General features: G+C 64.7%; 1 protein-coding gene across 6 annotated transcripts; it reads left to right on the plus strand.

Moving 5' to 3' along the window:
* Positions 1–6670: 6670 nt before the first annotated feature.
* On the plus strand, positions 6671–17377 carry B4GALNT4 (beta-1,4-N-acetyl-galactosaminyltransferase 4). Of its 6 annotated transcripts, none has more exons than XM_053924580.2 (20): positions 6671–7088; positions 9646–9749; positions 9979–10074; positions 10150–10245; positions 10331–10421; positions 10503–10603; positions 10775–10842; positions 10963–11041; positions 12036–12102; positions 12217–12351; positions 12426–12535; positions 12643–12743; positions 12814–12911; positions 12988–13903; positions 15340–15629; positions 15741–15894; positions 16006–16078; positions 16158–16311; positions 16622–16748; positions 16998–17377. In XM_053924580.2, the coding sequence occupies exons 1-20, from the start codon at positions 6938–6940 to the stop codon at positions 17125–17127; spliced, it is 3141 nt and encodes a 1046-aa protein (XP_053780555.1). In that variant the 5' UTR covers positions 6671–6937; the 3' UTR covers positions 17128–17377. The 6 variants fall into 6 exon arrangements, 5 of the variants coding, with proteins under 5 accessions (XP_053780555.1, XP_053780557.1, XP_053780556.1 ...); XM_053924582.2 differs by having other exon boundaries at positions 17008–17377; XM_053924581.2 differs by having other exon boundaries at positions 10963–11035.
* The last annotated feature ends 123 nt before the right edge of the window (positions 17378–17500 follow it).

A 17500-nucleotide genomic window follows, 5' to 3' on the forward strand; every position in this document is an offset into this window, starting at 1 on the left:
TGCGGCTCAACCCGGTCCTGCCCCCAACCCACTTTCTCGTCCCACGCCCCGCCTGCCTGGGTCCCCGCCCCGTTCCCGGCAGTAGCCCACCGGTGCACCCTGCCTGCCCCTGCGGCCGGGAGCGGTCCGTGGCTAAAACACGCGGTTTCTGTGGCACCTTCTGGACAACCGTGACCCAGCCGCGGCCTCGAGCACAGGGTCTGGGCCGGGCACCAAGTGCACGGCCTCCAGGACGCGCCGGGAAACGGGTCCCCTCCCGACACAGCACGCGAGCTGCCCGACGGCTCTGGCCCCGTCGGCCGTCCGCGGGGTGCAAACCCGCGCCCGGAACAGCGAGTCCGCCCCACTGCCGCGGGAGCAGCCCAGCCACTCGGCCTCGACGCCTCCAGCCACGCGTGGCCCTGCGCTGCCCCCTGGCGGCATCGCGAGCAAACAACGGCCTCAGGGTGTGTGCGGGGCAACGCCAGGGGGTGCGGAGTGGGGTCTCTATTGGCGCGGTGTCACCTTATGGGCACTGTCAGTCCCCCAGTCCCAAAGCCAGGGAGGGGCGTTAGACCCCGTAAGACCCAATTCTGACTTCATCCGAATTCTGACCCAGATTTGTTTCCACCACGTTTCCGATGGGACCGAAATCCCAATTAGGATGTGCTTTAACTAGGGGCCTGGAGGCCAGTCGCTGGACCCAAAGGTGGTGTTTCCTGGTTTAACCTGTGGCTGTTGGCCCCGCGCACTGGTGACGACCTGCAGAGATGGCCCAGGAACGGTGGCTGGACCTGTCCCTGCTGGCGTGCGGTCAGGGCCAGCATCCCCTGGGAGGGATTGCTGCTTTTTCCCAGAGTCCTTTAGCGCTGCTGGTGAACCCCAGGACACCCCCATCTGAGAGCTGCAGGACAGATACCCCCAAGAACACCCCGCATTTGTTGAACGGCCAGCAGCCAGCAGAGCTGGAGCAGGTGCTGAGAGTTCAGGCAGAGCCCTCTGCACCCACACACCCCTTGAAGAGGAGGTTGGGTAAGTGTCCCCGCAGAAGGTCCAGGCTGAGTCCTCACGGAGCTTCAGGTGCAGCAGGGTAAAGACAGGCGAAGAGGGAAGCAGGGTACTTTCAGAATTTGTGAGGCGGGGAAGCTGTATGAACCGATGAGAGGGGAGGGCCTGCCAGGGACCCTCCAGGGGAGAGAGGGGGATGAGAGCCCAGGCCCTCGGGGACATGGTCGGAGGAGAGGCTGCACAGAGGCCCTGGGGTGAGCAAAGGCTGTCTGCTGCTGTGTGACGGGAACCGGAGGGGCAGTGGTCAGAGTCAGATCTGGATGCAGGGCAGTAGCGTGGCCTGCGTTTTGCTGGTCTGGGGCTGAGTGGCCTCCCATGTAGGGGATGTGCTGCTGAGGTGCTGGGTGTCACCTGGCACTACCCCACCGGTGCCAAGATCTCCAGGGAGAATCAGGGTTACAGCATTTGGCCTCTGTCAGCAGTACCAGGGTTGCCTCAATGGGCTATACACACAGTGGGTCAGGTCACAGCTGAGCGATCCAGGATCGGGGGCCTGCAGCCACCCGGCAGTCCCACCCATGGGAGGGAGCCGCTGATGGTGGTCACCCTGAGGCCCCTTCACTTGCCTAAAGGCCACAGAGTCCTCCCAAGCTTGGACAGTGGGCCCTGTAGTCTGGCCACTCAGCAAGGACATGCAGTACACACGGGGGCCCGCAGCCGGCAGGCTCCCCCAACGGTCCTACCTCAGCTGAGGTCTAGTCACAGACCGGGCCACCCTGTCACAGGCCTGTCAGGCTGACGGGTTGGGAGCACACACTGGTGTTGTCCTGTGCGTGCTCCATCCGTCCACTCGCAGGGTGAGGTGACCCGAAGTGCCGACCTCTGCCACGTTCCCTGGGCCCTGACTCAGATGGCGAGTCGGCGGGGGGTGCCTTTCTGAGGGCCTGCCAGTGACAATGCCCCCAAGACAGGCAGAGGTGCTCCCCACTCAGCACAGAGGCTGTGCAGGCTGTTTGCTGTCCCTTGTGACCCACGCGGGTGCTGGGTCGAAGCTGCTGACTGTGGGGCTGTGCCATCTGTCCAGCCTGGTAGGCGGGGTCTGGAACGTTGGTCCTGGTGGGCACAGGCCCCACCACCTGGAGCAGGTCCTCACCCTGCTGCCCAATGCCAGGAGTCTGCCCCACACCAGGACAACCTGGGGGTCTAGGCAGACAACTAGGTCTGGGGGTTCAGTGGCAGTCATTAGGGGTGATGGGGCCCACCCTCAGCACATCCCAACATGCAACCCCGGGCTGAACTTGGTGGGGATCACCAGTTCATCGGTTGTTTGAGCCACGGAAGCAACGTCACTGAGCATTTGCGGCCTCCGTCACTGTACATGGCTGAACCCCAAACCCCGCTTGGGCACAAATCAAGAAAATAAGCCCCAAGAGAAATCAAAGAAATTTATAAAATGCAAACACAACTTATTTAACCCAAAGTTTTGGGAGGCAGCAAAAGCAGCACTCAGAAGGAAGTCCATACTGCGGAGTGTGCGCATTGGAGAAGAAAGACCTGAAACCCGCCAACTGAACCTCCCCGCTAGGGGGCCAGGGGAAGAAGGGGCGATGTCAGCCTAAAGGAAACAGGAGCAAAGAAACACTGAAACTAGAACAGATGTCGGTGAAATTAGAAACAGGAAAGCAACTTTTTAAAACAGCGAAACCAAAGCTGGTTATTTGGGGTCGGGCAAGGGGACATCAGGAAGACCGATACTCCCGTGGTCTGGTAGGGGGTGCGAGAGAGGCAGCCACACAGTGATGTGTCTCTCCCCCTATTTCTCCCTCCTTCCTCTCTCTAAAAATAAATGAGACTTTTAAAATTTAATTTATTTACTTTTAGAGAGAGGGGAAGGAAGGGAGAGAGGGAGAGAAACATCCATGTGTGGTTGCCTCTCATGTGGCCCCCATGGAGGACCTGGCCTGCAACCCACGCATGTGCCCTGACTGGGAATCGAACCGGCGACCCTTTGATTCGCAGCCCATGCTCAATCCACTGAGCCACACCAGCCACGGGAGTAAATGAGATCTTTATAAAAAATATCTTCAAAATGGGCAATAGATGCGGACAGACACCTCGCCAAAGGAGATACAGCCAACTGGCTGCTCAGTGGCCAAAGACGGACTGAGCAGCAGAGGAGGGGCAGTGCTGTGTCAGGGCCCCAAGTGAGAGTGCACACCCACGGCCATGCTGATGTGGACGTCCACTGGAGGGGAGGGGCCACTGCCCCGCACAGACAGCGCCCCGCAGCCCTGGCCCGGTGTCACCACTGGGCCAGTGGTCAGGCCGTGCTGCTGGGACTCACACCATGTCCCCACCTCCCAGAGGCAGATGTTCCCGGATGGGGACAGGGGGTGGGACAGGCTTTGAGAGACATGTGGCACCAGCTGGTGGCAACACTGTGGAGCTGGCATCAGGCCCTTGGGTGCAGCAGAGGCTCTGGGTCAGCGAGGCATGGCCTCTCCCACGGGCTCCAGGCCCGGGTGTGTGGCGGTGGAGGTGGAGGTACTGTGATCCCGGATGGTCCTCTGGTGAAATACCTGCTTCTCGACCAGCAACTCAGGACCCTGTGGGCCCAGGCTCCTCGATTTGGAGAGAGAGCGGCTTTAGGATGGCAACAACAATGACCCTGGTACCAAAAGTCCCGCACTTGAGGCCCCTCTGTCCTGGACCAAGCCCAGAGGACTTTCACCAGCAGACACACGAGACAGGTGGTTGAGGCTGCCACTTCTCCCTGGGAAAGTGGCCCTGTGCTGGCTGGGATGAGGGGTCCCCTGACGGAAAGCAGGGCTTCTGTTGCAGAACGGGGATGAGGAGGAAAAGGTGGGGGAGGCAGGAGGTGGGTGGGGTGTCTGCGTGCAGAATGAAATGTCTGTGGAGAACGAGAACCACCCAGCACCAGCACCACCCAGAGCCCGAGTCGCTCCACCAGTGGGGCACAAAGGGAACAAGGGCCAGGGCACAGAGGGTGGGGACAGACACCAGTGACATACGTGTGACCGCAGGGACACGCTCAGGGACCAACACTCACACAGTACTCACAGGTTTTCCCCCTTGTTCTCTCCCTCCCCTTCCATCCAAAGCGACCTTACATCTCACAGTTTGCCCTTTATCCCAAGAACATTTACACACATCACATCCTTAGAGAGCATGTGACTCACCAGTGTCACCCGAAGATGCAGAAAGTGACAGGGAACCTTCCTTCCATCTCCCTGGAGGACATGCCCTGCTTGGGTTGGGGCAGCTGCATCAGGTCAAGCCAAAGCATGACCCCGCCCTTGCATTCACTTGGAGGTTAGATAGGTTTGGAAAACTGCGTGTGTGCGCCAGGCCGTCGGGAGGGGTACCTGCCAGGTGGGTGCCACCGGCTGCTGGAGCTGGAGGTTGGGGAGGCAGCAGGGAGGGGTGGCAGCTCCTGGTGTGGCTGCACGAGGAGCAGAGGTGTCTCCTGCCCTCCTGCTACCTGCTGGTTTTGCTGGTCTCCAGGCCTACAAGGTGCACAGCTGTGGACCCGGTTTCCAAAGCCTGCCCTCTAAGATTTGTTTATTTCTCAGATCAGCTGTCACTCCCCAAGAGGGACCACTCTGCCTGAAGAAACCCTGCCCTCCAATCCATCTACTCCTTGCCGTTTACTTCCTTCGCAGCACTTACTGTGATCGGAAACTGATTGGGGCCTGTTTTTATCTCTGCTTGGAAAAGCATAAACCCCGCCCTGGCTGGTGTGGCTCAGCGGACTGAGCAAACCAAAGGGTCGCTGGTTCAATTCCCAGTCAGGGCACACGCCTGGGTTGGGGGCCAGGTCCCCAGTGGGGAGGTGGTGTGAAAGGCAACCACACATTGATGTTTTTCTCCTTCTCTTTTCCTTCACTTCCTCTCTCTAAAAATAAATAATTTTTTTTTAAAGAAAAGTGTTCTTCAGGAAAAAAAAAGAAAGAAAAATATAAACTCCGTGAAAGGAGGGGCCTCTTCACCTGCCTTGTTCATTGCCATGTCCCTGAGTCTAGGCTGTGATGGACCTAGGAGCACACCTGTGCACGGGGCGAGTGAGCACCCACCCGGCACGGAGAGCGGCGTCCACGGACATGTACGGGCTTGGAGACGGTGTGGGGACATGGTGAGATTTGCAGTGCGGTGCCGTTAACGCAGTGTTACAATGCACACACGTTGACATCTGTTTGAACAAGTGCACCAACAGCGCCCTCACGCCAAGTGGACTGGAGGAGGGAAGGAGTGAAAGTGGGAGGTGCTGAGGGGGGGAAGGTATGAAGGACAGATGACAGAATGACATAAACAGAGGAACTCGGCCAACTCCATTCTCTGCCTCGAGGACGGAATAAAAGGACAAGGGACATGGGGCAGGACGGTGGGCAGTGTGAGAACAGACTGTGACTTCTTGGAGAGTCTTCCCAGGGTGACATGGGGTCCCTGTCCCCTCCTCTGACCTGGGAGGCCCATGAGGCCTGTGGAAGGATGGTGCGCAGTGGCTCACTCTGCCTGGTTTGCTGGAGCCCAGAAAACACGGCCCTGGGGCAGTCACCCCCGGTGCTCCGTGGCACCTTCGCGTTGGAGCCAAGCCCTCCCCCAAGGCACAGACGCCTTGACAACTCAGCCCAGCCCCCAGAGCCACCTGAGCCGTGCGTGTCTCCCCACCTGGGGCCGTGACCCCATGGAGCAGAGGAGAGCCATCCTGACGGGCCCTCAGGTCCTGGCCCACAGGGCAGCATGGAGTTGCTTTGCCCCACGGGTGCTGGGCGGCCTGTCATACGTGGAGGAAACACGGGAACTGATGGAGCACAGGAAGGGAGAGGGCTCGGTCTGGGGCCAAGTGGGGCCAAGCGCATCGCCCACCACCTTGCACCAGCTGGGCGAGAGCCACCCCAAGGACCCACCCGCTGTCCCCTTCCAGCGGGTCCTGCCCCTCCTGCCTGGGCTACCCCTGTCCACCTCCACTCCACTGGCCCTGTCCACCGGGCCTTTGTCCCCCAAACCAAGGACTTTGGGTGGCTCCACATCCCTCCCAGGGTGAAGCCAAGCGCTTTTAGGCCTCTCCAGCCCCGCCTCCATCACGCCCCAGCCCCCTCACCTACCCACGCGTGTCTGTTGCCCAAACTTCCTGTCTTCCTCCACCTTGAGCCCCAATCCTGGTTGGCTGTTTGCAGGGGCTTGTTCCAACTCCAAGACCAAGCTGCCCCATCTCCGGCCTCCCTCCACACCGTGGCCTCACACCCATAGCCTGCGCCTCGCACTCCATCCCCGTTCGCCCTGGTGCCCGACCCTGCGTTCCGTCCCCCGCGTCCCCGAGTCTCCCGGTCCCCGCACCTCCCCATATCGCCTCCCCACCCCCAGCCCCGCGTCCTGTCCAGCGTCTGCCGCCCTTCGCATTCCCCCGTCCCGCGTCCCCGATCCTCCACCCCTCCTCACACCCCCTAGCCCCAGTCCGGTCCTCCGCTCCCATCCCATCGCGTATGCTAGCGCCCCCGCGCTGCGCAGGCCGGCGCGCCCAGGTGGATGCGCGCGCGTTGCGTGGAGACAGGCGCCGGGCACACCCTAGCACGCCGGCCCGCCTCCTGCGCCGCGGATTGGCTTCCCGTGGGCTGGTGGGACCCGATTGGCTCGCGCCGCGCGCAGGCCGGGCCCGTTTCAGGGTGGGTAGCACCGCATCGTGGATGCTGCTCAGTCCCGCCGCGGCCCCCAGGAGCGTGGAGCCCCAGCGGCTGGGCGGGGCCGGGCGGGGGCACCGCCTGAGCCGCTCCGCCGCCCACCCCGGGCCCGCGGCCAAGGGCAACCTGGGGTCGCGGCCGCAGCCTGTGGCTGCGAGCGGCGGACAAAGGGCGATGCAGGGCTGAGGGATGCGGCACGGAGCGCGCGGGAGCCGCTGAGTGCGGCCCGGGGCGGGGCGGGACCGGCCGCGATGCCGTGGTTCCCGGTGAAGAAGATTCGCAAGCAGATCAAGCTGCTACTCCTGCTGGTGCTGCTCACCTGTGCCGCGTGGCTCACGTACGTGCACCTGAGCCTGGTGCGCCAGGGCCGCGCGCTGCGCCAGCGGCTGGGCTACGGGAGAGGTACGGGAGGGGGCGCGCGCCCTGGGGAGGGGGGCGGTGAGGGCCCTGAGCAGGGCCTGTCCGATCCTTCCCGGCGCCCGGCTCCTGACGTGGGCCAGACCCACCCGCAGCCCTCCTCCGCCTTTCCCAGCGCGGCTGGATTGGGGCAGGGGGCGCGGTTCGGCCCGTCCTGGACACCCAGTGACGTCATCAGTGACAAGCGCGACCCTCTTGGGGAACGTCCCGGAACTTAGGCGGACCGGGCTGTGGCCTGGACCCGGCAGTGACAGCGTTAACAGGGCTCCTGCAGAGCTCTCCCCGGGGCGCGCTGGGAGTTCCAGAAGGGAAGCCCAGCTGCTGCCTCCACCGCTGGTCTGTGTACTTAGCAGAGCCTCGGGTTCCCCATCTGCTGGGAGGTGGGGGTAGGGGCGGCGGGAGGAAGAGAGCCGCTGGAGGGTGCGCCCTAGGTGCACCTGTGACCCAGGCTGTGTGATGGAGGACAGCTTGGTGGTGGAGCCAGCCAGGGTGAACTTGCCCAGGCTGCCGGAGCTCACCCTCTAGTGGGGACAGACAGCCCACCAGGAAGCACATCAGGCCCTGGTGAGCTCGGCGGGCGAGCCAGGGGAGGGGACCCTGGAAGGCCTCTGGGAGGTGGTGACCTTTGACACAACCTTTGGGGGAAGGGCACCCCAACAGCAGGAACGGCATGAAAATTCGAGTGCCATGAGGAAGAAGGACAGAGCGCCTGAGCCCTGAGAGGGGAATAGGGGCGAGGGAACCTCCTCAGGCCGGAAACATCCCAGCCAGGCTGCCCCAACGCTTCTCCAGGAAGCAGGGTGTCCTTGGGGGGTGGCGGTGAGAGTCAGAACAATGACTTCGACTCACCACATCTGGGGCTCTTCCACTGAGCCCCAAGCAACAGGCGGTCCAAACTGTCCCGTTGAGTCCCATTCCCGCCCCATTTGCCAAAGCCCCTCTGCCTCACCCCTGGTGTGCCTGACCCCTGGCCCCACGGACCCCAGGCCAGGGGTCTGGGCTTTTTGCCACCCCCACCCCCAAGCCACGCACCTCACAGACACCACACCCTCAAGAGGCCTCCAGGATAGGTCAGCCCCTAAAAGGAGCACCCTCCCCCCACCCCCACCAGCTATCAGCAAATAAGGCAGGACCCCAGCACATGAGCCAGGACTTGGCAAAACCACCCGCCCCCCCCACAGGGCTGTGTGGTTTTCAGAGCAGCTAGTCCTCCCCAACCTGACTTCCTGAGCAGCCAGGGAGCCTAGCTCAGCAAACAGGAGGGGGCGGAGGCGTGGGAACCCCACTTCTGGGACCTTTGAAGCTGGCAGGAGCTGTTCAGGGTCCTGGAAGACCAAGCCTCAGGTGGCACCTTCCAGGAGCGGCCTCAGCCCCCAGGCTGCAGCCCCACGTCCTGTTCAGCCACCTGAGCCCCCACCAGGGCAGGAGCTGGACATGCCTGAGGCTGTCCTGACTGTGGGTCAATGCTGCCTTCACCTCCAGCAGGGAGGCCACCTGGGAACGGGGCAGTACCACCTTCCCAGTGTCCAGCATCCTGTGCAGGCAGGTCCCCCAGGGAGGGGAGGTGGGGGGCAGGGAGCCCATCTGGACCTCGCTGTGCTGGGGCTGAGCCCTGCAGGACCATGGTGGCAGCCTGGGCTGGGACCCCACTCCAGAAGGCTCCCAAGGGATGGGCACAGATGTCAAAGCCCAGGCTTGGCCCTGGAACAGACGGGGTATCCTGGGTTGGGTGTCCCTGGCAGGGGGCTCTGGGGGGCAGAGGTGGGGTATAGTGAGCCTGCCTTCAGAGGCCTAGATCCTGGGTTTGGACCCCCCCAGGAGTGGGGCGATGTTCAGGAAGAAGGTCTGGGCATTGGGGGTCCAGAGGTGGTCTGTCCCAGGCTAGGCGGCTGGGGTCACCACGTGCACAGACAGACCTGGGATCGGTCCCTAGGGATAGCCTCCCTGCCGGGCCGCCTTGGCCTCAGATCCCCAGCACCCAGAGCAGTGTGCCTAGCCCTCCTCTGCCGGGTGGGTGCCGGGTCTCCTTTGGTCCCTGACCCTGGTCTCAAGGGCAGCAGGTGGTGTGGCCACAGCAAGAGTGGCTTAGCCTCAAGACAACAAGCTCCAGCACCAAGCAACCCTTACACTCGGTTCTGGAAAAGGAGGCGGCACACGAGAGGAGTGCTGAGGGCACAGAGCAGTCCTAGGGGTCTCCTGGAGGTGGAGCCCCAGGGAGGCCAGCCAGATGGGGGGGCGTGCGCACATATACGCTAGCGCTGTGCACACACATAGCTCTGCTCTGCTCCCTCACACCCGCCCGGGGCTGGGAGAGCTAGGTAGAGGGCTCCCGGCCGCTGCAGTGGGACATGGGAAAAGGACCCAGCACCCGTCCCGCTGAAGGGGGGGTATGGGGGAGCTGAGGGTGGAGGGGCCTCAGCAGGAGACACTGGCCTTCCTGCCCTGGTCCAGTCACATGGGATGGAGGCGCCTGACCCCAGCAGCAGAGTCGGTTGCCGGGGAGAGAGCCTGGGCCCTGGTCACACCCACGTGCCCCCCACAGATGGTGAGAAGCTGACTGGTGTGACAGATGGCCGGGGCGTCCGGGGGGCACTGTCCACGCAGAGGGCAGAGGACTCCAGTGAGAGCCGTGAGGAGGAGCAGGCGGTGAGCATGGCCGTGGAAGAGGGCCCCTGTGTCTTGCTCACAGGGACCCTGAGTCTGTTCGTGTGGGCTGTGAGCACGGAGGGCCCATGCAGCTCGGGTGTGGCCTGGCACCATGCTCGGCCCAGACGCCGGCAGACGTGGGCCTGGGGGTCCGGTGGGCCTGGGCTGTGAGGCCCTCCTTGCCTTCTCATTGCTCAGCTCTGCCCCTGGTGCACCTCCTCTCCTGCAGCCGGACGGCCAGGGCCCAAACATGCTGCCTCCTGGGGGGACTGGAAGGCCGCCCCCGCTCAACCTCACCTATCGGGCACCCCCGTGGCGGGAGGAGGTGAGCTCCCTGCCTGCAGGGGCCTGGGGGGCTGGGTAGGCTGGGTGGAAGGTGAGACCCCGCCTCCGCCCCCAGTACCTGGGGCAGGCAAACCTGCACGCGTTCGAGGACTGGTGCGGAGGCGCCGTGGGCCACCTGAAGAGGAACCTTCACTTCCCGTTGTTCCCTCACGTGAGTGCCGGGCAGGCGGGGCACAGCTGGCCTTCCAGGGTGGGCAGGGGTCAAGTGGGGGCTGATGTCAGAGTCACTGCCCCAGACGCGCACCACTGTGAAGAAGCTGGCCGTGTCCCCCAAGTGGAAGAACTACGGGCTCCGGATCTTCGGCTTCATCCACCCGGCAAGAGATGGTGCGTGGAAGGGGCCGTGAGAGCGGTGGGGGCCTGCCCCAAGGGGCCCACAACCTCCTGAGCCCCTGTCTTGTGGCCTAGGAGACGTCCAGTTCTCTGTGGCTTCGGATGACAACTCTGAGTTCTGGCTGAGCCCAAATGAGAGCCCGGCAGGTGCCCAGCTGGTGGCCTTTGTGGGCAAGGTACCCTGACCCTGGCCCCGCCCTCCACCCACCCCTGCCTCTCTCTTCGCTGGGCTTCCTGTGGCTCCGGTCCCCCGTCTCCTCTAGCCTCCTCCAGCTTCTCAGAACAGGGGTGGGATGGGCTGGTGCCCCCATGGGGAGGGTGAGCCCCCACCTCGTGTCGCCCCCCAGACTGGCTCCGAGTGGACAGCACCGGGAGAGTTCACCAAGTTCAGCTCCCAGGTGTCCAAGCCCAGACGGTGAGTGACAGGGAGCGTGTGTGCACGTGAGGACCTGAGGGGCGGGTCCCGAGCCCCCCACCTCCTCTGGGGTTCTTGGGGCAGGGCAGGGCATGTCCCCCTGACCCCTCACATCCCTAGGCTCATGGCCTCCCGGAGGTACTACTTCGAGCTGCTGCACAAGCAGGACGACCGAGGCTCGGACCACGTGGAAGTGGGTGTGAGTGCGCCCTCCCCGCCCCTGCCCCCCCAACCACTGTCCCCACTGCAGGAAAGATAGCTGTGGTCCCTGTCCCCAGGGGCTTCCTGTCTCATTGACATGATCGCTGTCAGCACTGCCAGGAGGCTTCCTGGAGGAGGTGGCCCTTGAGTGAGCCTTGAGAGTTGAGAGACTCCTGGGGCGGTCCAGTGGGGGAGGGTCTGAGGGGAGGGTGCATCAGGAGCAGCCCAGAGCAGCTGGGCGGCTCAGACTTCTGAGAGTGAGGCCGCTGGGTTTGCTCTTCAGGCCTCTGTGGGAAGAGAGCCTGGAGGTGCTTGTACTGGGCCATCAGTCTCTGGACGGGAGGTGGGGAAGGGAGAGCGGCAGGCCTGAGCCTGGCTGAGTGCGCTGGTGACCATGGTGGGCCAGGGGGTCCTCAGTCCACCTCTGGGATGCCCCAGGTGTCTGGTGTGTGTGCTGTGTCACCTCACTTGGTGGAGGGTCCAGGCTGAGATGCAGGTTTAGAGTGAACTTGCAGATGCCAGGTGTGGAGGGCCCAGGATGAACGGGGAAGGGAAGAGGGCGTGGGACAGCCCCCGGGACCCCCAGCTTCAGAGGGAAGGGAGGGACAGCCTCTGCAAAGGAGACTGGGGAACAGCCACAGAAGTGGGGAGCCTGGGTGAACTGAGGGCTCTGGCCCTTGGAAGGCCAGCGTGACCTCCAGGACTGCAGTGACTGCAGACTGGGGTGGGGGGCAGGTGAGGGAGCACTCAGGATGTCAGGAGAGGCCTGGATGGAGCCCGGGGTGCCCTTACCTGCCAGCAGGGGCCCCAGCCTTCTAGGCCCTCCCCAGTTCCCTGCGGCCCCTTCCCAGGACCCCTGGGAGCTTCCTGCATCCTTGAAGGGCTGGCCCCAACTCGTTCCCCACTGTCTTGTCAGGGAAGACCCACCCTTCCCTGTCCCCGCCATGTTCCCACCCCACCCTTTGGCCCTGACCACCCTCTCCACCCCTCAGTGGCGAGCCTTCCTGCCCGGCCTGAAGTTCGAGGTCATAGGCTCTGCACACATCTCCCTGTACACAGGTGCGGGGCTGGCGCCTCTCTGCGGGTGGGGTGGGTCTCTTCGGGATGGCCTCCAGGTGGGGACAGGGAGGGGGGAGGGGCATTCTGGGCAGCACCCACACCTTCCTTCCCCAGATGAGTCAGCCCTGAAGATGGACCACGTGGCCCACATCCCGCAGTCCCCAGCCAGCCACGTGGAGGGGCCCCTGCTGCAGAAGGAGCCCAGAGCCGACATGCTGAGGCCAGACCCCCGGGACACCTTCTTCCTCAGTGAGAGGGGGCCTGTGGGGTGGGGAGGGCGGCAGAGGCTCTGGGCTGCTGGGCTGAGACCACCCTTCCTGCAGCTCCTCGAGTGGAGCCTTCGAGTCTGGAGAATGTGCTGGAGCCCTGCGCCTATGCGCCCACCTATGTGGTCAAGGACTTTCCCATCGCGAGATACCAGGGACTGCAGTTTGTAAGTGCCACTCGCCAAGACGGTCTGGGTCCCTGAGGTCCCGGCCCTCCCCAGCAGGGTCCCCGGATTCCCTCCAGCCCTGCCCTGAGCCCTCTGCTCCGCCCCAGGTGTACCTGTCCTTCGTGTATCCCAATGACCACACACGCCTCACTCACATGGAGACGGAGAACAAGTGCTTCTACCGAGAATCCCCGCTGTACCTGGAAAGGTGGGTGGGGGCGCGCCCGGGCGGAGGGCGGGGCCTCTGCGTGCGGGTCTCTGATGCTTCGCCCCCCCAGGTTTGGGTTCTATAAGTACATGAAGATGGACCAAGACGAGGAGGGGGAGGAAGACGAGCAGGTGCAACGCCGAGCCTTCCTCTTCCTCAACCCCGACGGTGAGTGCCCCCCGGCGCCCCCAGCTGATTCCCCCCCCCCCCCAGGGCAGGTCGGGCTGAATGGTGCTCTCCGCAGACTTCCTGGATGACGAGGACGACGGGGAGCTGCTGGACAGTCTGGAGCCCACGGAGGCAGGTCCGACTCGGAGCGGCCGCCAGCCCCCCGCCAGAGACCCCACGGAGGCTGGAGCCACCCCTAGCCTACCCACGCCCCCCGGCACTGTGCACCAGCAGATCCCCAGGCGCTCCCGGGCGCTAAGCTGGGCCGCCAGGGCCGCCCAGCCACTGCCCCTCCTCCTGGGCCGTGCCCCGCCGCCCCGTGCCGCGGCAGCTCCGCAGCCCCCAAAGGTCTACGTGACTCGGGTGCGGCCGGGCCTGCGGGTGCCCCCTCCGGCCCTGGAGCCGCTCAGCCCAGGCGGCCGGCAGTGGCCGCCTTTCCCGGGGGTCTTCCTGCGCCCGAGACCTCTGCCCAGGGTGCAACTGCGGGCGCCTCCACGCCCACCCCGATCTCGAGGCTATAGGACCCGAGGCTCCCAGGCCACGGAGCCGAGGCCCCCCTCCGAGGCGCAGGCCACCCAGGGGAGCCGGGAGGGCCCCGCACGGCCGCCAGGACACGCAGCGCCCACAGAGAACTTGAACACGTCGTCCGAAACGCGGCCCGTGACCTCCTTCCTGAGCTTGTCCCAGGTGTCCAGGCCGCAGCTGCCTGGCAGGGAGGAGGAGGAGGAGGAGGAAGGGGACGATGGGGCGCCCGGTGACGAGGCTGCCTCGGAGGACAGCGAGGAGGCCGCGGGCCCCGCGCTGGGCCGCTGGCGCGAGGAGGCCATCGACTGGCAGCGCACTTTCAGCGTGGGCGCGCTGGACTTCGAGCTGCTGCGCTCCGACTGGAACGACCTGCGCTGCAATGTGTCCGGGAACCTGCAGCTGCCGGAGGCCGAGGCGGTGGACGTGGTGGCGCAGTACATGGAGCGGCTGAACGCGCGCCTCGGCGGGTACTGGGGAGGGCCGCGGAGGTGGACACCCAGCCTCCTCGGGACCCTCAGGGAGGGGCCCTCTCCCCCCTGGACCGTTACTGCCCCGTCCCCTGCCCCCTGCCAGGGCTGGCTCCCTACCCTGCACCTCCAAACCCCAGTCTGTCCCTTGGACCTGGTTCCCAAAGTACCTCTGAGCCACCCAGGCCACTTCTCCATCCCCACCAGGTCAGCTGAGAACCCCAGGCCCCTCCTCTCCCGGCAGAGCCTCACTGGGCCTCCCAGCGGGGTCTCCTGGGGAAGCACACAGGGCTCCTGCCTCACTGCCCTCTGGGATCACTACCAGGCTCCAGGCACCCCAGCCTGGCCTCAAGGGAGGCGCTGGGGGTTTCGCAGAGCTGTGCTGTGCCTTGAAGGGGGTCAGGCCTGGGTCGTGGGCCCCGAAAGCTGCAGTCAGGGCTGTTTCCTTGCCTTGTGGTACAACATTCTGCACAGGAGGGGGACCTGTTTGGGCTGAAGACAGCCACGTTGCTGCCGCGGTGGGGAGCGGATGGGAGCCCATGGGGACCATGACTGGTGGGTTGATGTGACCTTGGCAGTGATGGGCCAGCCTGGCCTCTGGGGGTCAGGGAGGTTTGGGCCTAGAGGCTGAGGGGACAAGCTTGCCCTCAGCTCTACGCTTGAGCGTCCCCTGGGCACGTGGGGTCACTCAGTAGAATGGTCGTGGCCGTGGCCCCAAGACGAGAGTGCAGACAGACCCAGGGCATTTGGGGACGAAAGTCCCTGGCTTTGGGGAGAGTGTCGTGGGTGTGGAAGGGGTGGAAACGGGGCGTCCGGACCCCTGGGAGGTCAGCCAGGCTCACGGTGTGGGGTCACATCCGCAAGGACAGGACAGCGGGAAGGAAGCCGGGCCTTCGTCAAGGTTAGGGTCCTATTTTCCCAGGAGGAGGAGAAGCCTCTGGGTGCTTCGCAGGGGGAAGTGGCAGGAAGGGACCAGAGGGCAGCTCAGGGCCGACCCAGGGCCTCTTCCCGAGACCAGGGTAGCCCCTGGGCTAGTGCCAGGGAGGGGGGTGGAGGCTTGGAGAGGCCACGCAGGGCCTAGGAGGAGCTGGGAGGAAGGGGACAAGCCAGAGGGACACCCCAGGGGAAAAGGAATGTGCCTGTGTAGTGTGAGGGGACACTGAAGGCCATCAGCTAGAGACTGCTAAAGGCCCTAGAAGGCCACTTGAGACCCGGAAGCCTCCTCCTGTGTGTAGTGGGTGCTGCTGTGTGGTTCAGGGCCTGCCAGAAGGATCCTGGTGTAGAGAGGACCTGAGAGGACAGCCGGTCGCCTCCACTTGCAGGCTGCCCTGGGTTGGGGGTGCAGCGCGGGCCTGCCTTTGGGGAACTCCCCAGGGTGGGGCGACAGGCAGGGCCTCGTTTCCGGGGCTGGGGGCTGATTCGGCCTCGATTCCCAGGCGCTACACACTCCTGCGGATCGTGAACGTGGAGAAGCGCCGGGACTCAGCACGCGGGAGCCGCTTCCTGCTGGAGCTGGAGGTGCGGGAGCGCGGGGGCAGCCGCCTGCGCCTGTCCGAGTACGTCTTCTTGCGCCTGCCGGGCGCCCGCGCCGCGGATGCCGACGGGGACCCGGAGAGTCCAGGGCCAGCGCCCGCCGCCTCCGCGCTCCCCGATGGCCGCCCAGAGCTCTGCAGGCCACTGCGCCTGGCCTGGCGCCAGGACGTCATGGTTCACTTCATCGTGCCAGGTGTGGGCGTGCTGCAGGGGCCTCCGGTTTGGCGGGGTGGTCTCGTGGGAAGGGGCGCCTGCGTGGGGTCACGTGGTGGGGTCAGACAGGCTCAGTGACCCCGTCCTCTAGTGAAGAACCAGGCTCGCTGGGTGGCACAGTTCCTGGCCGACATGGCCGCGCTGCACGCACGCACCGGGGACTCGCGGTTCAACGTGGTCCTGGTGGACTTCGAGAGCGAGGACATGGACGTGGAGCGGGCCCTGCGCACTGCGCGGCTGCCCAGGTAATGGCGCCCCCCAACACCAGTGGTGGGTGGGTACCTAGCACATCTCCCCTCCTGGGGGGACGGGTTCTCTTGCGCCCAGGAACCTTACCTGTCACACCCACCCCCCAGCTACCAGTACCTTCGGCGGACCGGGAACTTTGAGCGCTCAGCAGGGCTTCAGGCCGGAGTGGACGCGGTGGCGGTAGGTGGGCAGGATGCGGGAGGCAAGGTAGGAACTGCCTGAGGAGAGGGCAGCTGGCAGACCTCCCTGCTGCCTCCAGGACCCGAGCAGCATCGTTTTCCTCTGCGACCTGCACATCCACTTCCCCCCCAATATCCTGGACGGCATCCGCAAGCACTGCGTGGAGGGCCAGCTGGCCTTTGCCCCTGTGGTCATGCGCCTGGGCTGCGGGAGCTGGCCAGGAGACCCCCACGGTAACACTGGGGTGAAATCCAGTCTCCCTGGGGCCTCTCCCACCCTCCGAGGCTGGCCTGGGCCCCATCAATGTCCCTATAATGCCCTGTAGTGTCTAGGACACCCCCCCCCCCCCGGCAGAGTACCCAGGACCTCCCTGATGCCCAGCTGCTGGGAGCCCCATCCAGCACCTAGTTGTGTGCAGGGTTCTTAGGTTAGGACCCACACGGAAGAAGGGTGACCCTGGGAGCCCCCTGCTGAGGGGACCCACCCCATCAGGAGAAGGGGCAGCCTCCCAGGACCGAGGTCTGAAAGGCCCCCTCCACCCAGGCTACTGGGAGGTGAACGGCTTTGGCCTGTTTGGCATCTACAAGTCAGACTTCGACCGCATCGGGGGCATGAACACTGCGGAGTTCCGGGACCAATGGGGTGGAGAGGACTGGGAGCTGCTGGACAGGTGACCCTCCCACCATTGTAAGGACAGGCTCCCTCACCCAAGACCTGCCGGCCTAGGGAGACCGGTGGCACCACCCCAGGGTCCTGCAGACCAGGGAGGGACCAGTGCTGCCCACAAGCCCTACAGGCTGAATGGGCATCCCCGGGGCCCTGCAGTAGCGGAAGCCCTGACCACCCCCCTGCCCTGTAGCCCCTAGACTGGGGTCCTGGCCGCCCCCAGCCCCCAGCCCTGACACCCGTCTCCACCCAGGGTCCTGCAGGCGGGGCTGGAGGTGGAGCGGCTGCGTCTGAGGCACTTCTACCACCACTACCACTCCCGGCGGGGCATGTGGGGCACGCACAGCCGAGGCCGGAAGGGCGCCCGCAGGGAGGGGCCTTGAAGAGTGGGCGCTGCCCAGTGGCCGCTGCAGCCCCGAGCGCTGTCGGGGCCGGGGGACCTCACCTGTGCCTCAGACCCCTCCCCAGCCAGGCAGCCCTGACTGCAGGTCAGGCCTGGGCTTGGCCCCACCCGCTGTGCGACGATTTCTGTGAAATTTTGCCGTAGCAATGACGTTGTTTTCAGGGTTTCCGAGAGTTCCGTCTGTTCCGTTTTTTATTCAGAATGAAATGAAATATTTTTTTTAGTTCTCACTGGTCCTCTGCCTGGCTCTCTTGGGAGGACAGGGCCCCCATGACGGCTGGAGGGACTGCCCCTGTGGGTGGCCCTGGGCCCTACTGCTGTCCCCAACGACCTTCCCAATCCGCAGCCACAGC

The sequence above is a fragment of the Desmodus rotundus genome, chromosome 5, assembly GCF_022682495.2.
Source record: "Desmodus rotundus isolate HL8 chromosome 5, HLdesRot8A.1, whole genome shotgun sequence".
Lineage (NCBI taxonomy): Eukaryota > Metazoa > Chordata > Mammalia > Chiroptera > Phyllostomidae > Desmodus > Desmodus rotundus.

Coding starts and splice junctions, on each gene's coding strand:
- B4GALNT4 (XM_053924580.2), top strand. CDS start 6,938: ATGCCGTGGTTCCCGGTGAAGAAGATTCGCAAGCAGATCAAGCTGCTA. Junction 12,103..12,216: donor ACACATCTCCCTGTACACAG/GTGCGGGGCTGG, acceptor TTCCTTCCCCAG/ATGAGTCAGCCCTGAAGATG. Junction 16,079..16,157: donor CCGGAGTGGACGCGGTGGCG/GTAGGTGGGCAG, acceptor TGCTGCCTCCAG/GACCCGAGCAGCATCGTTTT.